This window comes from Talpa europaea, assembly GCF_964194135.1.
Source record: "Talpa europaea genome assembly, chromosome: 12".
Classification (NCBI taxonomy): domain Eukaryota; kingdom Metazoa; phylum Chordata; class Mammalia; order Eulipotyphla; family Talpidae; genus Talpa; species Talpa europaea.
Window position 1 is genome coordinate 18,558,191 of NC_140079.1, and position 20,527 is coordinate 18,578,717.

The window sequence follows — 20,527 nt, forward strand, 5'->3', positions numbered from 1 at the left end:
CCAAGTTTCACAAGGCCCAAAACTCACACATTTTGAGAGACCCTCTTGAAGGGAGACTATACCCAGAAAAAGTCCACTAGAGATTTATAAAAAACATATGCCATAGGGACACATGTCTGGGAGCCTCCCGGCAGGAGGGTCAGGGAGGGCTCTGCAGCTTGGGTTTCCATAGCTTCATGGCAAAACCACCTCTGATCTCAACACATGCAGGAAACACGGCAAAAAGGCAGAGGGGAGAGGGAAACAGGAAAGACAGGAAGGGATAAAAGGGGAGCAAAAGGAAGGGAAGGAGTGGGGATCTAGAGGGAATCTGAAGAGAAGGGTGGAAAGGACAAAGAGCTCAGAGGCGGGACAGGAAGGCGCAGAGGGGCCTGCTGAGACTACCTCTGGATGAATGGGGGGAAGGGAATAGAGCTGTCTTCTCTCTGCACTTCTGTGCTCCCACATTCTGTAGTGGGGAGAAATAGCAGGGTGAGGCCAGAGGCACAGGGGGTGAGAGAATTCACCAGAGACAGTGGAGAGCAGAAAAGGTGGAGTCACTGAAACACACTGCAAAGAGAAGCCGTGGGAGACACGGGAGAAGTCTGTGGGCAGAGGATTTGAGTCTCCTTTGTCCTCTGTTTTCGAGGGCTTTCTAAAGTGGGGTGCCATTTTGCACCAGTTATCTGCTGGGAAGTCTGGTCTCGGGGCACTGGCCTTTTACACAGTAACATGTCCTGGGCTGTGCTTCTGCACTCCTGAAGCCGGGCTGGTTATTCTGGCCATGGTGGTCAGTTTTATGGCCTTGAGCCCAAGGTAGCCTTATCAATTCCCTTATCTATTCAAGCCTCCCAAACCTACCTGCTGGGCAAGGAGTAGTTTTTTCTTTATTCAATGGTACCCATACACCTTCAACCTTGCAGCCACCTCCCCCAGGCCACATCCTGCTCCTGTGCCTCCTTCCTTCAGGTTCTGAGAACCAGCACTGGAGCAGAGAAGGCTGAGTAAGCCTCACTCCGCATGACACACCGGCAGCATTCTTGCCCAGGCAGCCACCTTTTTCCTGGTTCATTTCCTGAGTGCCCAGCAAAGGGATGCAAACCTAAGCCAGAGGTTCAGTCTGGGCATAGAGGAAGCAAGACCAGCGAAAGCCTGCTAGGTAGCTACTGGCATCTCACTGTCTGACTGCTGGGGTCCTTCTGCAAAAGAGGGTGTCTGCTTGGATCTTTGTAGTCTGCCCCCTGAAGTCACCTGTTCTGAGATCACAGGCACTGACTCTGCCCCAAATTTGCAATTCTCAAGACCACAGCCCCATACTGGGAGACCCTCCAGACAGCCTAATGACAGAAAAGTCCAAGGCAGAGAGATCAGTTACATCTACTTGCTTCTGCTCAGCCAATCCCTAGCTCTTCCACGGGCCTCTCCCCAGACCATGATCTGGGGGCTTTTGGTCACTCCACCTGCTCATGTGCTGGCAGTGGAAAAAGACACAGGTTCAAGTCCAGTTTTGCCCAAAACTCAGGGTGACTGGATGCCAATCACTCCATCTCCACGAGCTATGAGGAAATCTCCTCAGCTCGTGGAATTAAAGAGAGGGCTGGTAGAAACACGTTGTCCATGAAGGGCCGGTCTATACCTCTAACCTGCCCTGGTCTCCAGGAAGCGCCAAGGCTGAGGAATGGACATTAACTTCCTGTGTGCTCTTGGCTGCTTGGCTTTGCCTCTCTGGAACTTGGCTTCTTCACCCACAAAAGGGATGGGAGAAAACAGCTGCCCACATCTCTTCCAGCTCTCTGGTTCTGGGGCTCCCTGCACACCCCATGGCCAGGGGGCAGGTCGGGGCACAGGATGCGGCAGGATGAGACTCCAAAGTGACACTGTGAGGAGGGGAGATGGGGCCCAAGCCATTGCCGAAGTGTGGAAGCCCTGCCCTGGACAGCCTTGCTCCTGCTCCAGGGAAGGGGGCATCTCATCTTCTTAAGGGAAGAAACCTCTCCTCCGTGGGCTCCCCAATTCTGTAGCTACAATCCAGTTCTGGGGAGCAATAAATTCTATCACCCTCCCAAAAAAATTTCCCACAACCCCAGACAGAGGCACACACCCAGTGGGAAGTCATGGAACTGGGGGCCTGGGGGGTAGGGCTCTTGAGCCTTTGTACACACCATCAGCCAACACCCAGTTGGGTGGAAGTCATTCAGGCGGGAAGGCTTTTTCAACATCTAGGTGTGTCACCTGTTCTGAAGCCAAGGGGCCAGTGAATGACTCCAGGTGTTGTTCCAGCCCCTAAGACCGGTGTCGGGTTACCAGACACATAATCATTCCAGTTTGGCAACTTCACCTGTAGGGTTGTTTTAATCTACTCGCCCCACAGTCCCCAAGTCACTCCTGGAATACAGCGGTGAAGACGGCTCCCTAAGGGGAGAGGGATGTTGTCCATCAGGGACGAAGACCTGCCCTAAACCAGGGCCTCCTCCAGCCAGCGCTGCCCAGGATGCGCTAACCTGCTGGCCAGCCAGGCCACTCCAGGTAGACCACCCCCCCCTCTTTGGACGTGGGTTGCCAACCTCAGCTCCAGGCCTCAGAGTCATCGGGAAGATCCCAGAGCCAGCATGGTGAGTGTGGGGTCCTCTGCTCTGAAGATGGGGGGAGGACCGGTCTCCCTATACATGGCCTTCAGGCAAACCGAAGGATCACCAGCTGAGAATTTTGTAACACCTTCTGGGTTAAGAGAGAGGTAACACCCAACACCCCTACACGCCAGCCCTTTAGACGTCTTAGTGGCCACCTGTCTCCTCTCTCCCTCTGCTGCCGAAGCCCTTGAACCAGAACCTCAGAAGCCGAGATGCAGAGGCCCAGGCTGCCTCATTGACTCCCCTTCTTAAATCCCCCTGCTCTCTTGCCCGGTGTCTCCTCAGCTGTTGGCTAGAGGCTGGCACTGTTCTTCCAAGGGCAAGGGGCAGCTGTGATGCACAGTGGCCCTCCGCCACCTCCCTGGGGAAAGAGACTCCTCTTTTTAAAGAAAACAGTGGCGAATTGCCTCCACGCCGCATAGAATGTTTTCAGGGATCTATTTAGTCTCTTCTTAGGCCCCGTCCTATTTCCTCCTCTGCATATGGGGGCTGCTTCACTGTCATGGGGCAGAAATTCAATCCCAATTGTCAAGGAAGACAATGAGGTCAGGGAGAGGAGAGAGAATAGCCAGATCTGAGGTAGAAACCCAGGGAATCTTCTAATCCCTGGTTAAGATGCTGCAGTTGCTAAAGGAAAGGGGAGGGAAAGGAACTGAAGAAAAGGGGAACATTCCATTCAGGAGGGCAAAGTGACCTGCTGGGGCACCAGCCCAAGCATTTCCCACTCCTGCAACAGAAAAGTCTACCACCCCTCTAGCCCCAGTGCGGGCTTGCTGAGGGTCAGAAAAGGGCAGGGAGGGGTCTGCCTGCAGGCTGTGAGCTGCTTCTTGGTGGCCCTGGAGAAGCCGGGGCCTCTCTTGGGGGAGCCTCACAGAGGGTGAAGCAGGGCAGGTTACTGGAGCACTTGTAGAATCAAGTGGACACATGGCCAGCTCTCTAATTAGCAGTTACCACTCTTCCTGAGACTCATTTTCTCCCTCTGTGAGATGGAAATATTATCTATGCCATCCCCTACGCACACACCAGTTAGAGGAATGACTGATGGGATAATAACAGATGGGAACAGACTCTGTAAACCACAAAGCCCTGCAGAAATGTAAGGACTAATGACTAAAGAGGAATCCACGCCAGGCACGACAGGTGGGCTGCCTGACCAACCTGACCTTTCTGCTTCCAGGCAGAGAGCCGGGCCTTGCTGTGTGCTGAGGGAGCGCAGCGGGCACACTGAGAAAGAGGGGCCACACCTGGAGCCCAAGGCCAGGCAGCAGTGTGGCCAGGATCCAGGGTAGAACCAGGGAGCTTCTGGCCCCTGAGCAAGGCATGAAACCACCCGTGCCTAATAACCCTGTCATCTCCCTCTAATGAGGCCAAGACAACCATAGCTCCCAGCCCTGGGGAGAGACACAACTCCTGCCCTGGCCCAGCTCTGCCTTTCCCAGCCCCTCCCGGCCTTCTCCCTCACCCTAGGCCCCTCCCTAGGCAGAGGCAAACCCGTGCATGGTTGCTGCTCCTCAGCACAGTTCTCCCTCAAACCTACGCAACTGGATATGCCCAGTGAGAGCCAAGGGGGCGGGGGGGGGGGGGTGGTGTGAGTTCAACCTCTGTCCCCCAAGGGAATGTGTCCCTTGACGTGTAGGCTACAGCTGAGTCCTAAAGGGAAGCCTGGAACGTGGAATTGATCCCTCTGGCCCAGGAGACAGCAGACACACCAGAGAAGGTGTTGACCCCTGAGGTCTGTCTGAGCCCCTGACTGCTCAGAGGGAAGTGAATCCTCCCTACTGGCTCCTCCTTGCAGTGCCTGATGTGCAAGGGGGTTGCTGGGCTTGGACAGGACTCAGGAACGTGGCAGGTCTCATGCTGGCAGCAGGGGTCTGGGAATACAGGCAGGGTCCACCTCAGGCTGAGGCAGAGTCCAGGAACCCACTCACCCTGGTGGTCCATTTGGAGCTCTTTGACAACAGACCAAGGGCTGGGCAGTGGAAAGACTAGGGAGCAAGGTCGGCAAAGAAGGGCTGGGCCCCATCTGCTCTCAAACACCGTTACTACCTGGATGAGGGCCTCAATGTTCCTGTGACCCTAAAGCAGCTCTCTCCATCCAACCAACTGCATGAGTCCCTGCTATGGGCCAGCCTCCAGAAGCCAGGGAAGAGAGCATCAGGGTACAGGCCTAGGTTGTGCCCTAGAGGTGCTCAAAATCCAGAGGAAGGGCTGTTTAAGCAGGAGCCTCAGCAAGTGTGACAGGTCCAACACCAGGGCTGACTGCAAGATCCCATGGGGACAGAGGAGACAGAAAAGGCTCTCTGAAGTGATTGGGCAGTGACCCAGAAGAGAAAGTCTTTGCACTGGACTTGAAGGCAGGGCAAGCTCTCCCCAAGCAGAGAAGGTGGAAGGGTTTCCCAGGCAGAGAGAACCACATGAGAAAGGCAAGAAAGAGTGGAGAGGGGACAAGAGGGAGGTTGCTATAACTACAGCATCAAGGACAGGGAGCAGAGGGGGACATGGCTAAGAGTGGGCTTTATGGGTGTCAGTGCAGACCCCCCCCTACATCAAGTTCAGGTTCAGGGTCTCTACCATGAGCTAGTGGGGCTGGGCTAGTGGGCCCTGGCAGCTGCCAGGGGCTTTACTTTGGACTGAGTCACCTGCAGAATTGCACACAGGCCTCCCTTCCCCCACCAGGCAGATCGGCAGGTATCCAGCTACGTTGCTTCCTCCCAGCGTGCCTCTCTGTGCCTGCACAAGACTTGCTGGTAAGAGCAAGCCGACATGAGTCCTGCTGTCACGCAGCTTAGCGTCTAGAGCCTAGAGCAGTAGAGGGTGGGGAAGAATAGAAAGTTAGCACATCAATAAGCGCACAAACTCCCATCTTACTAATTCTGAGATGCGATCTGAGATGCTGTAATCCGGGAGCCAGATGAACCATATCCAGAGGCCAGGGGAGGCAGAGGGCTGCATGGGGGTTCACACCTCCCACTGGGCAGCTGAGGATGCCAGGGGAACATGGATGAAGAGAGATGAGGGACCGAAGCAGAGCTCAGAAACTGCACACACTTTCCCAGGACAGCAGGAGACACACGCACTCAGGCCTGTGGATCTTCCTGAGCCTCTCAGGTTTCCCAGTTGCTCCCCTCCCCTCTCCTGCATGCTCAGATAAAAACATCTGCCTCAATCAAGCATCTCAAGCCCCAAGCAATGGCTCCCCAACACCCCACAACCCGATATGTACCTGACCCCCTGCCACATTTTTTTATAAACATGTTGCCACCAGACAGGAGTTCGTTCAAGACAGGGCCTCAGTCTTTTCCATCTTTTAGTGCCAATCTTAGCACAGATCCTGAACTGTGAGTCAGCATCTGATCAATTCGGTGAATGAATAACAAATAGATGACAAAGGATTGACTCCCATATGAGCAGCCTTCGGGTTTATTTGGCACCGAAAACATTAGCCAAATCTGATTGGAAACCATGCCAGTTTCTACCAGAGGTGTTACATGGTGTTTTCATCCCAGATGGGACTAGACAGAGGGAGGGACAGGCCTCAGCCCGCCTGGAAACCCTAGAGATGGATGGGGGGAGAGTCTGAGCAGAGCCCATGGGACAACTCCCCTGGATGACGTGCGTAATTCCACCTCGCCATCTGCAGCCCTGACTAACTATCATGATTACAGTGAGAAATTTGTAAACAAGACTCAAAACCACAACACCCCTCCCTGGCCCTCCCTCCCAGCACCACTTCTGGCATCCTAGCATAATCCATATAATCCATATGCAACCGGGAACTCTCACAGGACAGTAGATGAAAGGGACACTGGCGACAGAAGGCAAGAGATTGCAATGACACCTGTCCAGGTGGGCCCCTGTCCAGGGGTGGCAGCAGTGTCCTCCATCATAAATGTCCTGCACGACGTCATAAATGCCTGCTGCTTTAGGCATTTCCTGCCACCTCGCTTGCGCCCCTATAATGGGCATTCACACATTTAGCATGTGTTGCCTGAGCAGACACTCTGCTAGGCGCTGGCAAGATGCTGGAAGATTCAGAGAAAACACCAAATCAAAGTCCTCTGTTCTCTATAACATGCCATAGATGGAAGAGAGGTGGGTAAACATCCTTCCCCCACCTCAGCACAGCAGGATGTTCATTCACCCATGGACGTCACCAAGAAGGGGGCAACGTAACTGATGTCACCCCCATCTCATCTTCATCCCATTCTCGCCCTGATGCATGGGGACTTCATGCATGATCCCATCTCTGATACCTGGGGAGGAAGGTCCCGCAGGCTGTTGTGGGGACTGATTCTGCTGAGGAGGAATCACTGTGTTCTACAGAAGACAAACACAACTGCAGCGACATCTTGTCTTTCCCAAAATCAGCATTTTGCAGCTTAATAAGCACAGTCACATCCAGAATCTCCTGAATTCCACTAACTCCCGGGCATGGTGGTCCTCATGCTACAGAAGAGGACATCAAGGCTCAAAGCAAATTAAAAGGGCCCCTTAGCTATGAAGAGCCTGGGCTGGGACTTGCAGAGCAAGTGCCCTGCTTTGTCATTTATGCCCTCCTTCTTCTCCAAGATGTGATCTGGATGTGACCATAAGACCTGAACTAGAAATGAAAATTTGAGGGCCTCCCTGGTGGTGCAAAATGTTAAGCACTGCACTATGAAGCAATTTGCAGCCACTGCAGCATGAGTTCGATGGCTGGCCGGCCAGAGAAACACACATGGTGAAGCAGACCTCTACTGTCTCACCCGCTGCTCCCCTCAGCAGTGTGTTTCAGTCGGTCTACATGCTCTGTTCCCCACTCTGTCTCTGGTGAATCCTCTTACCCCCCATCATCTCTGGCCTGTGCCCCAGCTCTTGCATGCATAAATAAATAATTCTTTAAAAAAAAAAAAGAGAAATGAGAATTTGAAACTGAACTGGAATCCACAGAACTGGGGAACACCCCGATTCTCTACCTAGAAGCAGACAGATTTTGTAATAAAGCGCTTTGAATGAAGATAGCATCAGCTGGCACAATCGTGAGGAGGGAGAACAATGTTTCTGCAAGACCACATCCCTCGCTAGAGGTCACTAAGAAGGAAATAAACACAAGGAGAAAAGAAACCAGTGGGCATAATTAACTGAAGACTTTCAAGGAGACTAAGAAAAGTTTCATTCTCCATGCTGCTTAGGAAAGGGGGGAAAAAAACCCCAAGATACCATGAGATCATTAAGGATAGAGAACTGATTATTAAAGAAAAAAATTATGAGTAAATCAGATCTAGGACTAGTCTTATCTATAGGAGGAGGCAACAGAAGTTCCAGGTGAATAGCAAGTTCTTAGAATCACAGGCCCCGAGGAAAGGACCTTAGAGGCTGTCTAGATAAGTGGTTCCCCCAAACTGGTTTAAGCCTTAGAGTCCTGTGACCCATTGAAATCTATTGCAGACCGCCCATGTGAAAACCAGAGCTGCAGCCTCTGAAAGCACTGTGACCCCTCATCCACTGCACACATCCCTGCCAGGCAGCAACCACTGGGGGCTCCAAAGAGTCTCCCAGGGGTGCCAAAGAGCCCTTACCAGGGCTTGCTCTATCCTCTGTGGAGCCTCCCCACCCATCCCCATCACGCTGTTCCTCATACATCCCTGCTGCATCCAACATTCTCCCTTCTGCTGGGTGGAAGCAGGCTCTCTGTAACTTCCTTGTTCTTCCTCAGCATGGTCTCTGCCTCTTCCTTGACATGGTCCTACACACACTAAAGCACCCCTGTAGGGGTCCTGCTACTGCAGGTGGTCTCCACCCTGCATCCTCCACTCTTTTTTCAGAGGGAGGCCACACAGTCACTTGACGTCACATCGGGTCCTCTAACTGCCCTGGTCACTCTCCCCTGGTGCACTCTGTTGAGTCCCCTCCAGAAGTCAGCCCCCTTGACCCTCATTAAACCATCAAAACCGCTACCATTTGTTCAGCTCCTGAACATCACAGACATCCCAGCCCTCTAATAGGACCTTTCCCATTGATAATGGTTTTTGAGTAGCTACTATGTCAGGTACTTGCTAGTTCTATATTAGTATTGTTATCAATTATTAACAGAATGGAATCTGTGTTCTATGAATATAAGGATTTTGCCTCCTTTGTTCACTACTATATATATCCAGCCCCCCAATACTGCCTGACTGAATGGATAAAGTATTAGTATTAGTGTGTTATTACTATACTACATTTACTGCACACTTACCACATAAAAGGCAATTATCACATGCTATGCATATTTTGGTGTCATAAACAGGAAGACTCATTTCCTTTCTCTCTCTCTAATACACACACACACACACACACACACACACACACACCCGCCCGCACATAGGACTGAGGCTCATAGTCACTAAACACCTTGCCTCACTTAGGCCTTGCTCCATTCCACTGTAAAGCTCCCTACCAGACATCAACCCATAAGGAAAAACTTCAGAGTTAGTGAGTGGGCAGGAAAGTGATAAAGGAGCTTTGGGTTATGCAACAGCAAAGTAATTTATGCAGAGGAGACGGGAACACACAGTTGATAGGATCACGCGTTCGGAGTTCACAGGAGAGGCTGGAGTCACCCAGCCCTTTGCTGCTGCAGCAGCCAAACCTGCCCACCAGGGCTGCTTCTTGGCAAGCATCTGGAACAAGTTAGGATGCTCAGTCTCGCCCTTACAGAACTGCCACGCAGATGCCCTTCAAAGACCTCCAGGACAACTGTCACTCAGGGGACTAATGTTCACATACTAAAATCCTCTCTAGTTCCAGCCCACACCAGGCTCCCGGCCTCACTTAATCCTAACCAACAACCCTGGGAAGCAGATTTCATCCTCCTCATTTTCAGATGAGGAAAGACTTCGAAAAACTGTGTCATTGATCCAAGTCCACGCGGCCAGGAATGGGCACAACTGGGGCAGGGCAGAGCTCCTGACTTGGCTGAGCAGGAGTGGGAACAAGGACAACCCCTCGGACCACAGCAGCTGAGACCCCTAAACCACAAAGACCACCAAGGGGAACCATGAGCAAGTCCGTAAAATTATGAGAGGACCGATGCAGTCCTGTGGGCTTGAAAGGGGGCTTCGGAACTTGCAGGGGCACTGACACAACCCTCCCCACTACCTAGCTGTGTCACGGCCAGTGTACTCAGATCGGGTGTTTGCTTGGGCAGCACCTATACTAGAAATGGAACAATACTCAGAGTGGGCTCCAGAGGAGGAAACAGTCCAAGAGATGTTCTGATTTGCCTGCGTTGTTAAGCAGGTAAATGGCAGAGTGGGACTTCCAAACACAAAGTCCCTCTTCCCTCCCTGCCACTTCCCTCCACGTGGAAATTTAAAGGACAATTCTGGACAAGCAAAGAGAGTGCATGACTTTTCAATGGCAGGAGACTTTTGTGGGATCCTTTCCTAAACATCAGCCTGCAGCAAAGATGGCAGCTCCTAAGTTCAGGGAATTTGCTGATGGAAGTGAAGGTCCACCAGCCCTTCTCACCCCAAATCCCTAAAGGCTCCTGCGTAGAGGACTTGATCGCTGATGACCTTCTGGTGTCCCTCGAGCCCTTGTCCTCAGTGTGTGGAAAGGGGAGGCAGCTTCCAGGCCATCAGACCAGGGAAGGGAGAGTAGGCCGAAGGGACCCAACACCCTGGGGCAGAAAGGACACGGAACAAAGCTGAATTGCTGAGAACTCAGAAAGCCCTTGGAGAACAGGCTGCTACCCAAGACAAAGGTTAGGTGGAGGATATTTGAAGAGCTACTGTTGACAGTCATGTCACCTGGAGGAAACTGGTCCTCCTTTAGTTTGACTTAGCGTACCTGGAAGCTACTAATACTTCCCTCCTGTCCTTCACACTCATGCCATGAGACCTGATAGCCTAACAACTATCAGGTTGTTAGGGACAGATAGCCTAACAACTCTGCGCCTCAGTGTCCCCATTTGTGAAAAGGAATAGCTACACCTCCGCCCTCTACCAGGGCCATAGCTCCAGCTAAGCGCTCTGCCAGAACACAAAGGTTGATTCTTAAATGACTGCAACTGAACAGGCTGGCAGCAGGACAATGGCAGGCCACCTGACACCTCCCGTCTGCCCCGGGCCCTGCCCTGGAGCCATTATGTGCTGACAGGGGGGCTGAGGTGTTCAGCTCAAATTGCCAACAGGTCAGCACCTATGTGGCTTAGAACAAGGCAAAATGGTTTCTAATGTAGCAGCCGAGGCTGAGGTTAGACCTAAAGGAAAAGGCACTGCTAACAAGGCGCAGGGAGTGGAAATGTTTCCTGAGGCTCCGTCATGTGAGATCTTGGGGTCCCACCTATGTGTGGGCCAGGCTGGGGGAAATCTATGTAGAGACAGAACAGTTCAGAGGATACTTGAAAACCAGCATGATTTCCATGGCTGAGAACCTGCCACGCACTCAGGGCTGCCGCACCACAGGCAGGCTCGTGTTTGGACACCCAATTCTCCTCCCCTCTCTCCTGACCACCAGCCCTCAGGTCCCCTCGCCTCACCTTACCTGTCATGGCTAAGACACCCAAGAGAGAGGGGACTCGCTCCACTTTGGCAAAAGCATCAAACTGTGCTCTCCCAGCTGCAGCTGCTAGCCATCGGGTTGAGAGTGGGATGCAGATTCAGGGGTCCAAGAGCAGTGCTGCCAGGCTGGAAACAACCCCCTGAGCACTTGAGCACCTGAGTACCGGCAACTGAGCCCCACACGGCACCCCACACAGCAAGGCGACTCAGAGTAGCATCTGGGTCTCCTGACTCACCTGAGAGCTCTCCCCACCCTCTCCTCTGGGTTCCCCGCACCCCTATCCATCTCGCTCATCTCAACAACCTAGCAGCCACCTGCCAGGGCCACAAAGGACCTGTTTATCCCATCACTTAGCAACAGCAGGATCCCTGGCTCTGGGTTTTCCCCAAGAGACCTTAGGAAGTCAGGGCTTTAGTCCCTGTGGGAGCCTGAAGCTGCTACAGACTGGAGTAGAGCCAGAAGCCCCTTCTCGTGTACCCCAGATTGTCCCTCTTCTATACCTAAGCATCTCCACTCTGGTCCTATACTGACTTCTCTCCAAAACAAGGAAATGCAGAGTCAGCAGTGCAGAGGGGAGGAGAGAAATAGGCCCCGGGGGCAGGCTGCCTGGCACAGAGAACAGACAGAGAGGTTGGCCAGACTTTCTGTTCCTTTGGCCTCTATAAGCAGCTGCTTCTTTCTTGGTCTCATTATTAGCCTGGTGGAACACTAATGCCCACTTCATTGTGTGGTTATTAACCCTTTTATCTGCTTCACCATCTCTGAAAGAAAGTTTCCAATTATCCAAAGGGATCTTGAGAGTCAGAGAGGTTGAAGGGCGTGCCCAAGGTACATAGTAAATCAAAGACAAGGCAAGATGAGAACTCACTCCCCAGAGTGGGTCTCATGGCTTCTCTGCAGCACACTTAATCCTCACCCCCATTTAAGAACAAGAGCCACCTGTGTCTGAGTTCTTTCTCTAAGCTGGAATGGAAAAAGGTCCCTGAGATGTTCACTTGTGATTTGGAGCTGAGCTAAGCCCAAGCAGAAGTTTGTATGGGTTCTAAAGCAGCAAGGACTGAGAGCACACAGTAAAGAAAGGAATGAGAAGCCCATGAAAAGGTGCAAATTTAACAGAGGGGCGGGGAGAGGTGCCAACCACAGCAGTAGGGCTTACCCCTATTCTTGGCTGACTAGAACGAGCCAAGAACCAAGCAGAGGTAGGTTTGTCCTCAGACCAGGAAGAGCTGGGGAGAGGTGGAGGAATTTCTGCAGGTTGATGGAACGCCAACTCTATGCAACTACACTCACAGCAGGGGAGCACAGAAGCAAAAGGACCCTGCCCCCGCTGGTGACACTTACCCAAATGGGTCCTAAAACGACACACTAGTCCAAAAGCCTCCCCCAAGAGCTGGTCTGTTACTCCCTTGCTCTGAGGCCAAAGTGGCAACTTCATCCACATGAGCTTTGGTTTTCTCTTCTGTACAAAGAGAACGATGTCTCAGGACTGTTCTGAGGATTAAGTGGGGGAACATTTGTGAACGGTACTGTAAGCTATAGATGACAAGACCAAGCTGCAAAAGTCAACTGTTCGGCCTCCACCTCTGGGACTTGAGTGAACGTCTTTCTGCCACCAGTGACCAGCTGAGCAATCAGGCAATGGACAGGTGTTTTCCATCATCTCACACCACCACCTCCTCGGGCCCTCTGGGCTCTGGCTACTGGCATTCCCACCCTTCCATTGTGCTCCAGAGAGCAGAGGCCCCATTCCCAGATGATTCTTAGGTCAGACACCTGCTGGGCTAGACCCATGAGTCAAGGCTCTGCCCCAGGCTGAATCAACAGAGCACATGGACTGACCTAGCCAGTGGCCCCAACCAAAAGGGAAAGGCCATTGTGTTCACTTGGTCTGGGCTGGGCCTGGGCTGTGGCAGCTGTAGCCTGAGACTGAGTCCAATTTGAGGATAAACAGAAACGCCTCCAGCAAAGCCGGTACAGAGGCTCTTTCAGATGAGGAAAACAGTATGGACATGGGCATGAAATTGATAGAAGGAAGGGGTCCTCATCTGAAATTTGAAGGCGTCTCCTGGGATAGTCCCCACAGGCCCTTCTGCTTTGCACCCTGTATCCATGACAGGGACCTATCACAGTAAATCTTTTTGGTGCCCACATCTGTCAGACCCACTCTCTCCCTTCCCCAGCTCAGGACTGATGCTGGCCTCGGAGGAGGTGCAGCTGCTCCGAGTCCCCATCTCTAACCTTCCCCCTGATAGTCATGGTCAGTGGTGGTCTCCAGTTGCCACACATAGACCTAAAAAGCAGCCACCTCCCTGCCCATTATCCCCGACACATGCGACCTTCACCAGCTCCCCTTCCCAGAAGTTTAGCGCCCCGACATCTCTGATCTCCCTATGTCAGTCATGTTTGCCAGAGAGGCTTCGCCAAAAGTCCAAGAACGGGTCACTAACAGGGGTGGCACAGGCATTGGAGCAGAGCACAGGAAGGACAGCAGTTAGATGCCTCAAAGCCCTCAGATGGTTTTAACAATGAAGAAGCCACCATAAACACGCCACCCAAACAGCAGTGACCCATAACCTACAACTAATCATGAAATTGCCCGGCCCGCACAAGCATCATGCCCCTGCCAGGCAGGGGGCAAGTCTCTTCTGTTTATTTACTCAACAAATCTTGACTGCAGGACTTGGACAGACCAGGTACTATGTGCGGAAGCCTCCCCACCGGAGGAACCATCCTCCCGAACCCTGTGTTCACCCTGCCCTTGCCTCCTGATGGAGAAGATGCTGTGTTCTATGTGATATCACAGGACTGACTTTTTCCTTTAATATTTTTTAATCTCCTTTTTTTTAAAGATTTATTTATTTATACAAGCACTGGGGTACGAGCCAGAGGCACGGGAGGGTGAGAGAATTCACCAGAGACAGAGCGGGGAGCAGAACAGGCAGAAGGACTGAAATACACTCTGAGGGGAGCAGCGGGTGAGACAGGAGAGGTCTGCTGCGCCATGTGGGATTCTCCCTGGCTGGGAATTGAACCAGCACTGCAGAGGCTGCAGACAGCTTCACAGCACTGCGTTCAACCCGCTGCCCCACGAGGGAGGCCCCCTTTAATATTAAATGGCTGGTGCACATTAAATGGTACTTCGTGGCACCAGAGCTCATTTGTCTTGACCACAAAATAATAGATCATAGGGTGAATATACCATGATCAGCATCTTCAAGGCTGGCCCCCAAACTGAGACTTTCCTTAGTTCTTTCATCCAACAAATTATTTTTCAATACACACTACATGCCAGGCATTGCAGGAGACATCAGAAATAGTCACAGTCCCTTTAATTGTAGCTTTCAGTTTTGATTTTGCTTATTTTTTTCCTCATTTGTTTTCCAGAAGGAACACAGCTTTTCTGTATAACCACTACTCAGGGAATAGCCATTGTGACCTAAGGGGTTCTGAAGTCCCTCTAGTTCAGAGGCGGGGAATCCAAAGCCCCAGAAACTGCAGATTGTAAGGCTCTTTTGTTCCCTCTGTGTCTCAGTTTCTAGCACATTCCAGGCCCATCAAAGGTATACAGTCAATATTTGTTGAATTAATAATAAACAAAAGAGACTTGTCCTACCTGCCTCTACTAATGCAGACATGTAGACGCAGGTAGACTCAGTAAAAAAAGAATGAATTGACAGGGGATGGACCACAAATGGCTGTTCTTGAAACCTTCCCACACCCCTCTGGGAGTCTTCCTCAACTGAGCAAATACCCTCTTTCCTCTCACTAAAAACCCAAGAGTATCCATTGTCAAGGTCTATTGCCTTCAACTACACATCGAATCCTCTACCACCACCTCTTTCTCCCTCCTCTTGTCCTCACTTTGCTCAGTCATGACAATCTCCATTAGGTTCCTCCCACACCAAGCTTGCACCTGCCTGCTTGGCGCTTGCCTGTCATTCAAGTCTATGCAGCAGACTCACTCTGACCACCCTGACCCCTACACCTCCCATGTGACCAATCCTTCCAGGCACTGTCTCCAAACACCTGCTTTCCTCTCTGCCAAGCACCCAGCACACTCAGATCTTTTCTGGTTTATCTGTTCATGGCCTGTTCTCCCTCCACATCCCCCACACACCACTGTCCTTGCCTCACCTTTCTTCTTAGTGCATTTCTCCCACCCTGCTGTAATTATTTCTTATTTGTCTTTGAATCCACAGCTCCTAGAGGAGTGCCCAGTGCAACCAAGACATCCAACAAATATTTGTTTAATTTAACACTTAATTATTTAATACTACCCACACTGGTCATGTAACACTGGTAGCAATCCTCTTCGTCCTTGAATTTGACAAGTTGGACAAAGGACTTTGTAAAGTGTTACGTGCCAATTGTTCATAGATTACTGTTAGTATTATTAGTACCTGACTCTGCAGCCAGAGTAACACAGCATAGCCCAATTCACCCTCATCTTTATCCTGGAAATGGTCCCCCATCTAGGCCCTGGTGATGGTGGAAGAAAAACAGCCTGGATTGAATACAGAGAAGAGTCCAGTTTGTCATTCACCAGGTCTTTACAGGTACAAGCCTGATGCAAAGCAACGAGGGCACAAAGTCCTGGGTGCACTGAAAGCACGGGGTGGCAGGGCAGGAGGACGGAAGCACTTTCTACCAGATAGCTCATTTATTCCTCATAGTCACACTTTGAAGTAGGAATTTTTCTCCCCACTTTACAGAGCATAAATCTGAAGCTCAGAGAGGTAAAGTATCTTGCCCAAAGGCTCACAGTTACTGGCAGCAGCATCTGTATCTAACAGCATAGCCTGTCCCTGTTACATCCTCCTGGTGCCAAAGGCCTAGTTTCAGCCAAGGGCAACACCAGGTAGAAAAGTCCAGCAGACTAGAGTTTGGGAGGAAAGGAAGAATCTCCTCCCATTACCAAGTCTGCCATGTTCAACGATGGGAGCAGGGCCACACCCAGGGACCCCCCACATGTACATTTATTCTGAGCACCAATCCAGGGTTCAAAGAAACCCTCTCACTCCCAAATGGAGCAGAAAAATTCCCATTCACATATGTCCAGGGTCCAGCACTCGTCCAGCCACCACTGAAGCAACCATGACCTCAGCACCCCTGTAGGGGAGTGACTGGGTGGAGACCCAGAGCTGGGCAGGCCTGTGCTCACCCAGCCCAGGGATTCCAGGCCCTGTGCCAGACTGAGAAAGGGAAAAAAGGAGAGGGAGATTTCTGGGAGGCACAAGAGTAAGGGAAGGGTTTGGAAAGCATGGACCTCAGTGGCACCCGCCCTGAACCTTGGCCTTGCAGGAGAGGGGGTACATGCACTTTGCATGGAGACAATCATGTACGAGACTCTGTGTGTGACTCTAGGCTATGTGTGTGCAGAGTGTGCACCTGAAGTGGTGTAAGTGGAAGAACAGAGTCTCACGTGTAAATGTGTATGTGACCTAAGATTACACGTGCAGAAATACCATAGTGCTGTGGTGCTTCTTTGCTTCTGTGTGTTTTATTACATATAACATTCAGAGAAGTACTCAAACCTAAGAATACCACTCAATGAATTTTTGTGCATATATACCCCCAGTAACCCATACACAGATCAATATCTAGAAGTTTTCCAACATTCCAGAAGCTTCCATTGCACCTCTTCCAATAACCACCCACCTCCCCCATGGTAATCACTAGTCTGACTTCTATCACCACAGATTAACTTTACCTTTTAAACATCATATAAATTAAACCATAAAGAGTCTACTCTTGGGCCTTGTTTCTTCTGTTCATTATTCTGTCAATGAGATTCATCCATGTTTCTGTTGCATTCAGTACTAATTTATTCTTGTCTCTTGCTAAGTTCTATTTCCATTATATGAATACACCACAATTGATTTATCTACTCTACCAGCAATTATCATTTGGGTGTTTCTAATTATTAGCTATTATGAATGAAGCTACTATGAATAGTCATATAGGTTCTTGCTAGATATAGGCACTCATTTCTCTTGGCTATATTTGCTGGGTGATAGAATCATGAATAGTCAATTGCTTGCTCTAGTAGATTCAACCAAACCACTTTCCAAAGTATCTATACCAATTTACTCCCTCAATATATGAGAGCTCCAGTTACTCAACCTCCTCATCAACACTTAGTATTGTCAGTCTTTCATTTTAACCATTCTGGTGTCTTTGTAGAAATATCTCATTGTGGTTTGAATTTTCATTTACCTGATGAGTAATGATATCGAGCATCTTTAAGCAATTATTGCCCAGTGGGGTACCCCCTTTTGTGAAGAGTCTGTTCAAGTTTTTACAGAACTATAACATCTGTAAAAATGATTGACAAAAGCAGACAATACAGCAGAATCATCCAGAGGAGCTGCAGTACACACAACCCAGCGGCCAGTCCTTTCAACAAATGTTCTAGTTATTACAACTAGTACACTAGCTGTACCAGGTCTTATAGATACAAAACTGAATTTTATGTTTTGAACCAATTATTTGGATGTCACAGAGCTCCCCAATTTAAAGTCACAGGGGAAAAGGAAAAGCAGACAAGTCTCCCTTGGGCTCTTAGTCCCAGGCTGCAAGCATCCCTCACCAACTCATTGACTATTTTTTCTTCAATTACAGGATCCTGACAGTGATCAACCCCTGAATAGCCGTGGTAAGCTGTGGTCCAAATTTTCTTTGTCTGCATCAACCTCTGAGTTTCAATCAGTTACCAAGTAAACACTAAACCCCTTGCATGGCCCTCACCCCAAACACCAAGAGCTAAATGCTGTAGGAGTCATCCATCCATCAATCAACAAACATTTATTGAGCAACTGCATGTTCCAATATAAAAGCAGCAGACATGGTCTTTGGGGGAGAATAACCAACAGACCAGTACCCCCAAGAGCAGTGATTTTCCAATTCAGTCAGCCAGTGACTTATTCTCTCACTCACTCAACAACCCTCAACAACAACACTGAGAGCTGGCCATTGTCAGCCTCTGGGCTGGATGATGGCTGACAGCAGTAAAACAGACAGCCAACATCCTTATCCTCACAGCATCTGACCATGCTGCAGAGGAACAAGCTGGACCAAGGCATTTTCACTAGTAGAATAAAAATGACAGTGTTTGCCTGATTTGCAGGAGATAAATTAATAGCATGTTCCTAAACTACAGGGTTGTTTTTTTTTTTCCTCCTACTCCATTTTCTTAAACCATTGATACTCCTGATAGTCTGCTGAATGAGCAACACAAGGAACAAAGAACAATTAGGTTCTTTATGTTAATAAGGAAACGGCCAATCTCACTTACTTTGACAGCTTATGTGTTTTAGGGTTACAAGTTAATAATGATCACAAATGATGTAATCTTCAGCAAGGAAAATGATGCCTAGTTTATACTTTGATTTAATAGCCTAGTAGACCACAGTGTCCCCAAAGAACACCAGGCTTCCAAGCGCTCCACCACCTGAGTAATCCTGAGCACTGACAAACCAGACAACACAGGTTAAATTTGCTGCCAGTGCCCTGCATGAAGGGAGCTTGGGAGGGAAAGGGCAGGACCAAGCGGTCAGGGAGTACGTCATGAGTTAGGCAAACTTTGACCAGGGTCATGCAGGTGTAAATGATCACAAAACAGAAGAGAGTAATGAAGGGCTCAGTGGTGGAGGAAGAGCAGGAGCAAGGACTCAGGTAAGAATAAATGAGGGTTGTGTGAGGGTGAGGGACTGGGGGTCAGTGAGAACTGAAACCGGAGGCACCCATCGGGCTAGGAATGTGAGGTCTGATTACACCTTCTTTTCCTTCTTGCCTCCATCCTTCTTGCCTCCATCTTCTTCATGTTTCCCAAAATAGAACTCATACAAGATATTCCAGATAAATGAGATTTAACTCATCTTCCGCCTCTTCTTCTTGCTGGTTCATTTGGAAGTAATACAATTCGTACCTCTCTTTATTGTTAGCAAAGACACAAAACCAAGCACATAAATTATTCTTCATCTGTTTTGGGAGGAGATAGTTCAAATACCTTTTGAGAAAAGACATCTCAGAATTTAGTATGATCTTGCTCTTGCTCCTTTCAATGGCCACAACCTTTCCACTCAGATTCCCAGAGGCAGGTCAACCCAGACAGGGTGGAACATTCGAGAAGAGGCCAAGTCAATACAAAGGGAAGGTGCCTGGACTGGAGGCTCCTTTGAGGGGTGTTTGTGAAAGACAATAAGCCGAGGAAGTGAAAGAGGTAGAGTGACCACGAGCTGAGGAAGCTCAGCTCAGGTTATAAACCTCATAACCCACAGGGCTAGCAAAAACTGTCCCCAAAGCATTCCTGCAACTCAGCACAGGGGACCGGCAGGTGGAAAGGCTTTAAGCCCTGGCAGGGAAAGGTGGTTTTCAAGTGCTGACTGTGGGTTCCTCCCTCCACCTCACAGATGTCACCCCCCTGCGCAAAGCACGCACTCCCCTGGAGAACTTCAAAAAGGTGGGCGTCCCCATCATCGCAGCACTGCTGAGCCTGGCGACCATCATCATCGTGGCTGTCCTCAGTAAGTGGCAGCCCCCAATCCTGTCCCCACCCTCACCCCCACAGTAAGTGGCAGCTCCCACCCACCCTCTCACCTCAGAGCACACCCCACCTGTCACCCTCCCACCCCAGCAATGTCAAGAGCAGGTGATCGCATAAACCTTTGAATCCACCCCTGCTTTGAAGGGAACCTTCTTCTGAGAGTGATAGATGCAGATGAACTCAGCCCCCACCCAGCCCAGATAGCTGCTATCCTAGATGATTTGTTCTGCAGGGAGAGCACAGTTGCACATGTCACTAGCCCACGCAGGCAATCTGCACAGGCGGCCACACCCCCTGCCTCCTGCTTCCCAAGCCTGCAGACTGAGCCCAGTGGTCCTGAGAAGCCCTACCATCTAGAAGAGCAGGGAGCATGTCTGCTGCTTGCAAGGAGGGGATAAAGAGAGGCGACATCAGCAAAGAACACCAAAGCAGGAGGCACACCTCCCACCTGTAGCTTTGTCTTCATCGTGACCTGAGTCTCTGTGTGATCCTGGGCACCAAGATTAAACGAATGAGTAGCAATTCCCACTGAGGATTCTCACTGAGCCACATCCTATGGCTAAGTCCTTGCCTTGCCCCCCACCCCTACCCCCCAGTCATAGTAGGTTACTGACCACACCTTCACAGGGGCATAAGAGACCAAACTAGGAATCAGGAACCTGAGATGAGAACCCTGGCATTGCCTCTTACTACAGTGTGACTTTAAGTTCCTCAACATCTCCTAATCTTAGTCTCCTCATCTGTGAACCATTCTTGCTCCCTCAGAGGAATATTTGAGAACCAGTGAAATAACAAGTGTGAAGCACCTCCATAAGGACCAGATTGTGCAAAAGCATGCAGAGGTGGG

At 50.3% G+C, this 20,527-nt stretch overlaps 1 protein-coding gene across 1 annotated transcript in view; it reads left to right on the plus strand.

Moving 5' to 3' along the window:
* TMPRSS4 (transmembrane serine protease 4) overlaps window positions 1-20,527 on the plus strand; it is a gene marked incomplete at both ends in the record, with an annotated part of 48,533 nt that overhangs the window by 13,509 nt on the left and 14,497 nt on the right. Inside the window, 2 exons of the mRNA XM_084249838.1 lie at window positions 17,757-17,790; window positions 19,547-19,660. Coding sequence (XP_084105964.1) covers window positions 17,757-17,790; window positions 19,547-19,660 — 148 coding nt within the window. The remainder of the gene's footprint in view (window positions 1-17,756; window positions 17,791-19,546; window positions 19,661-20,527) is intronic.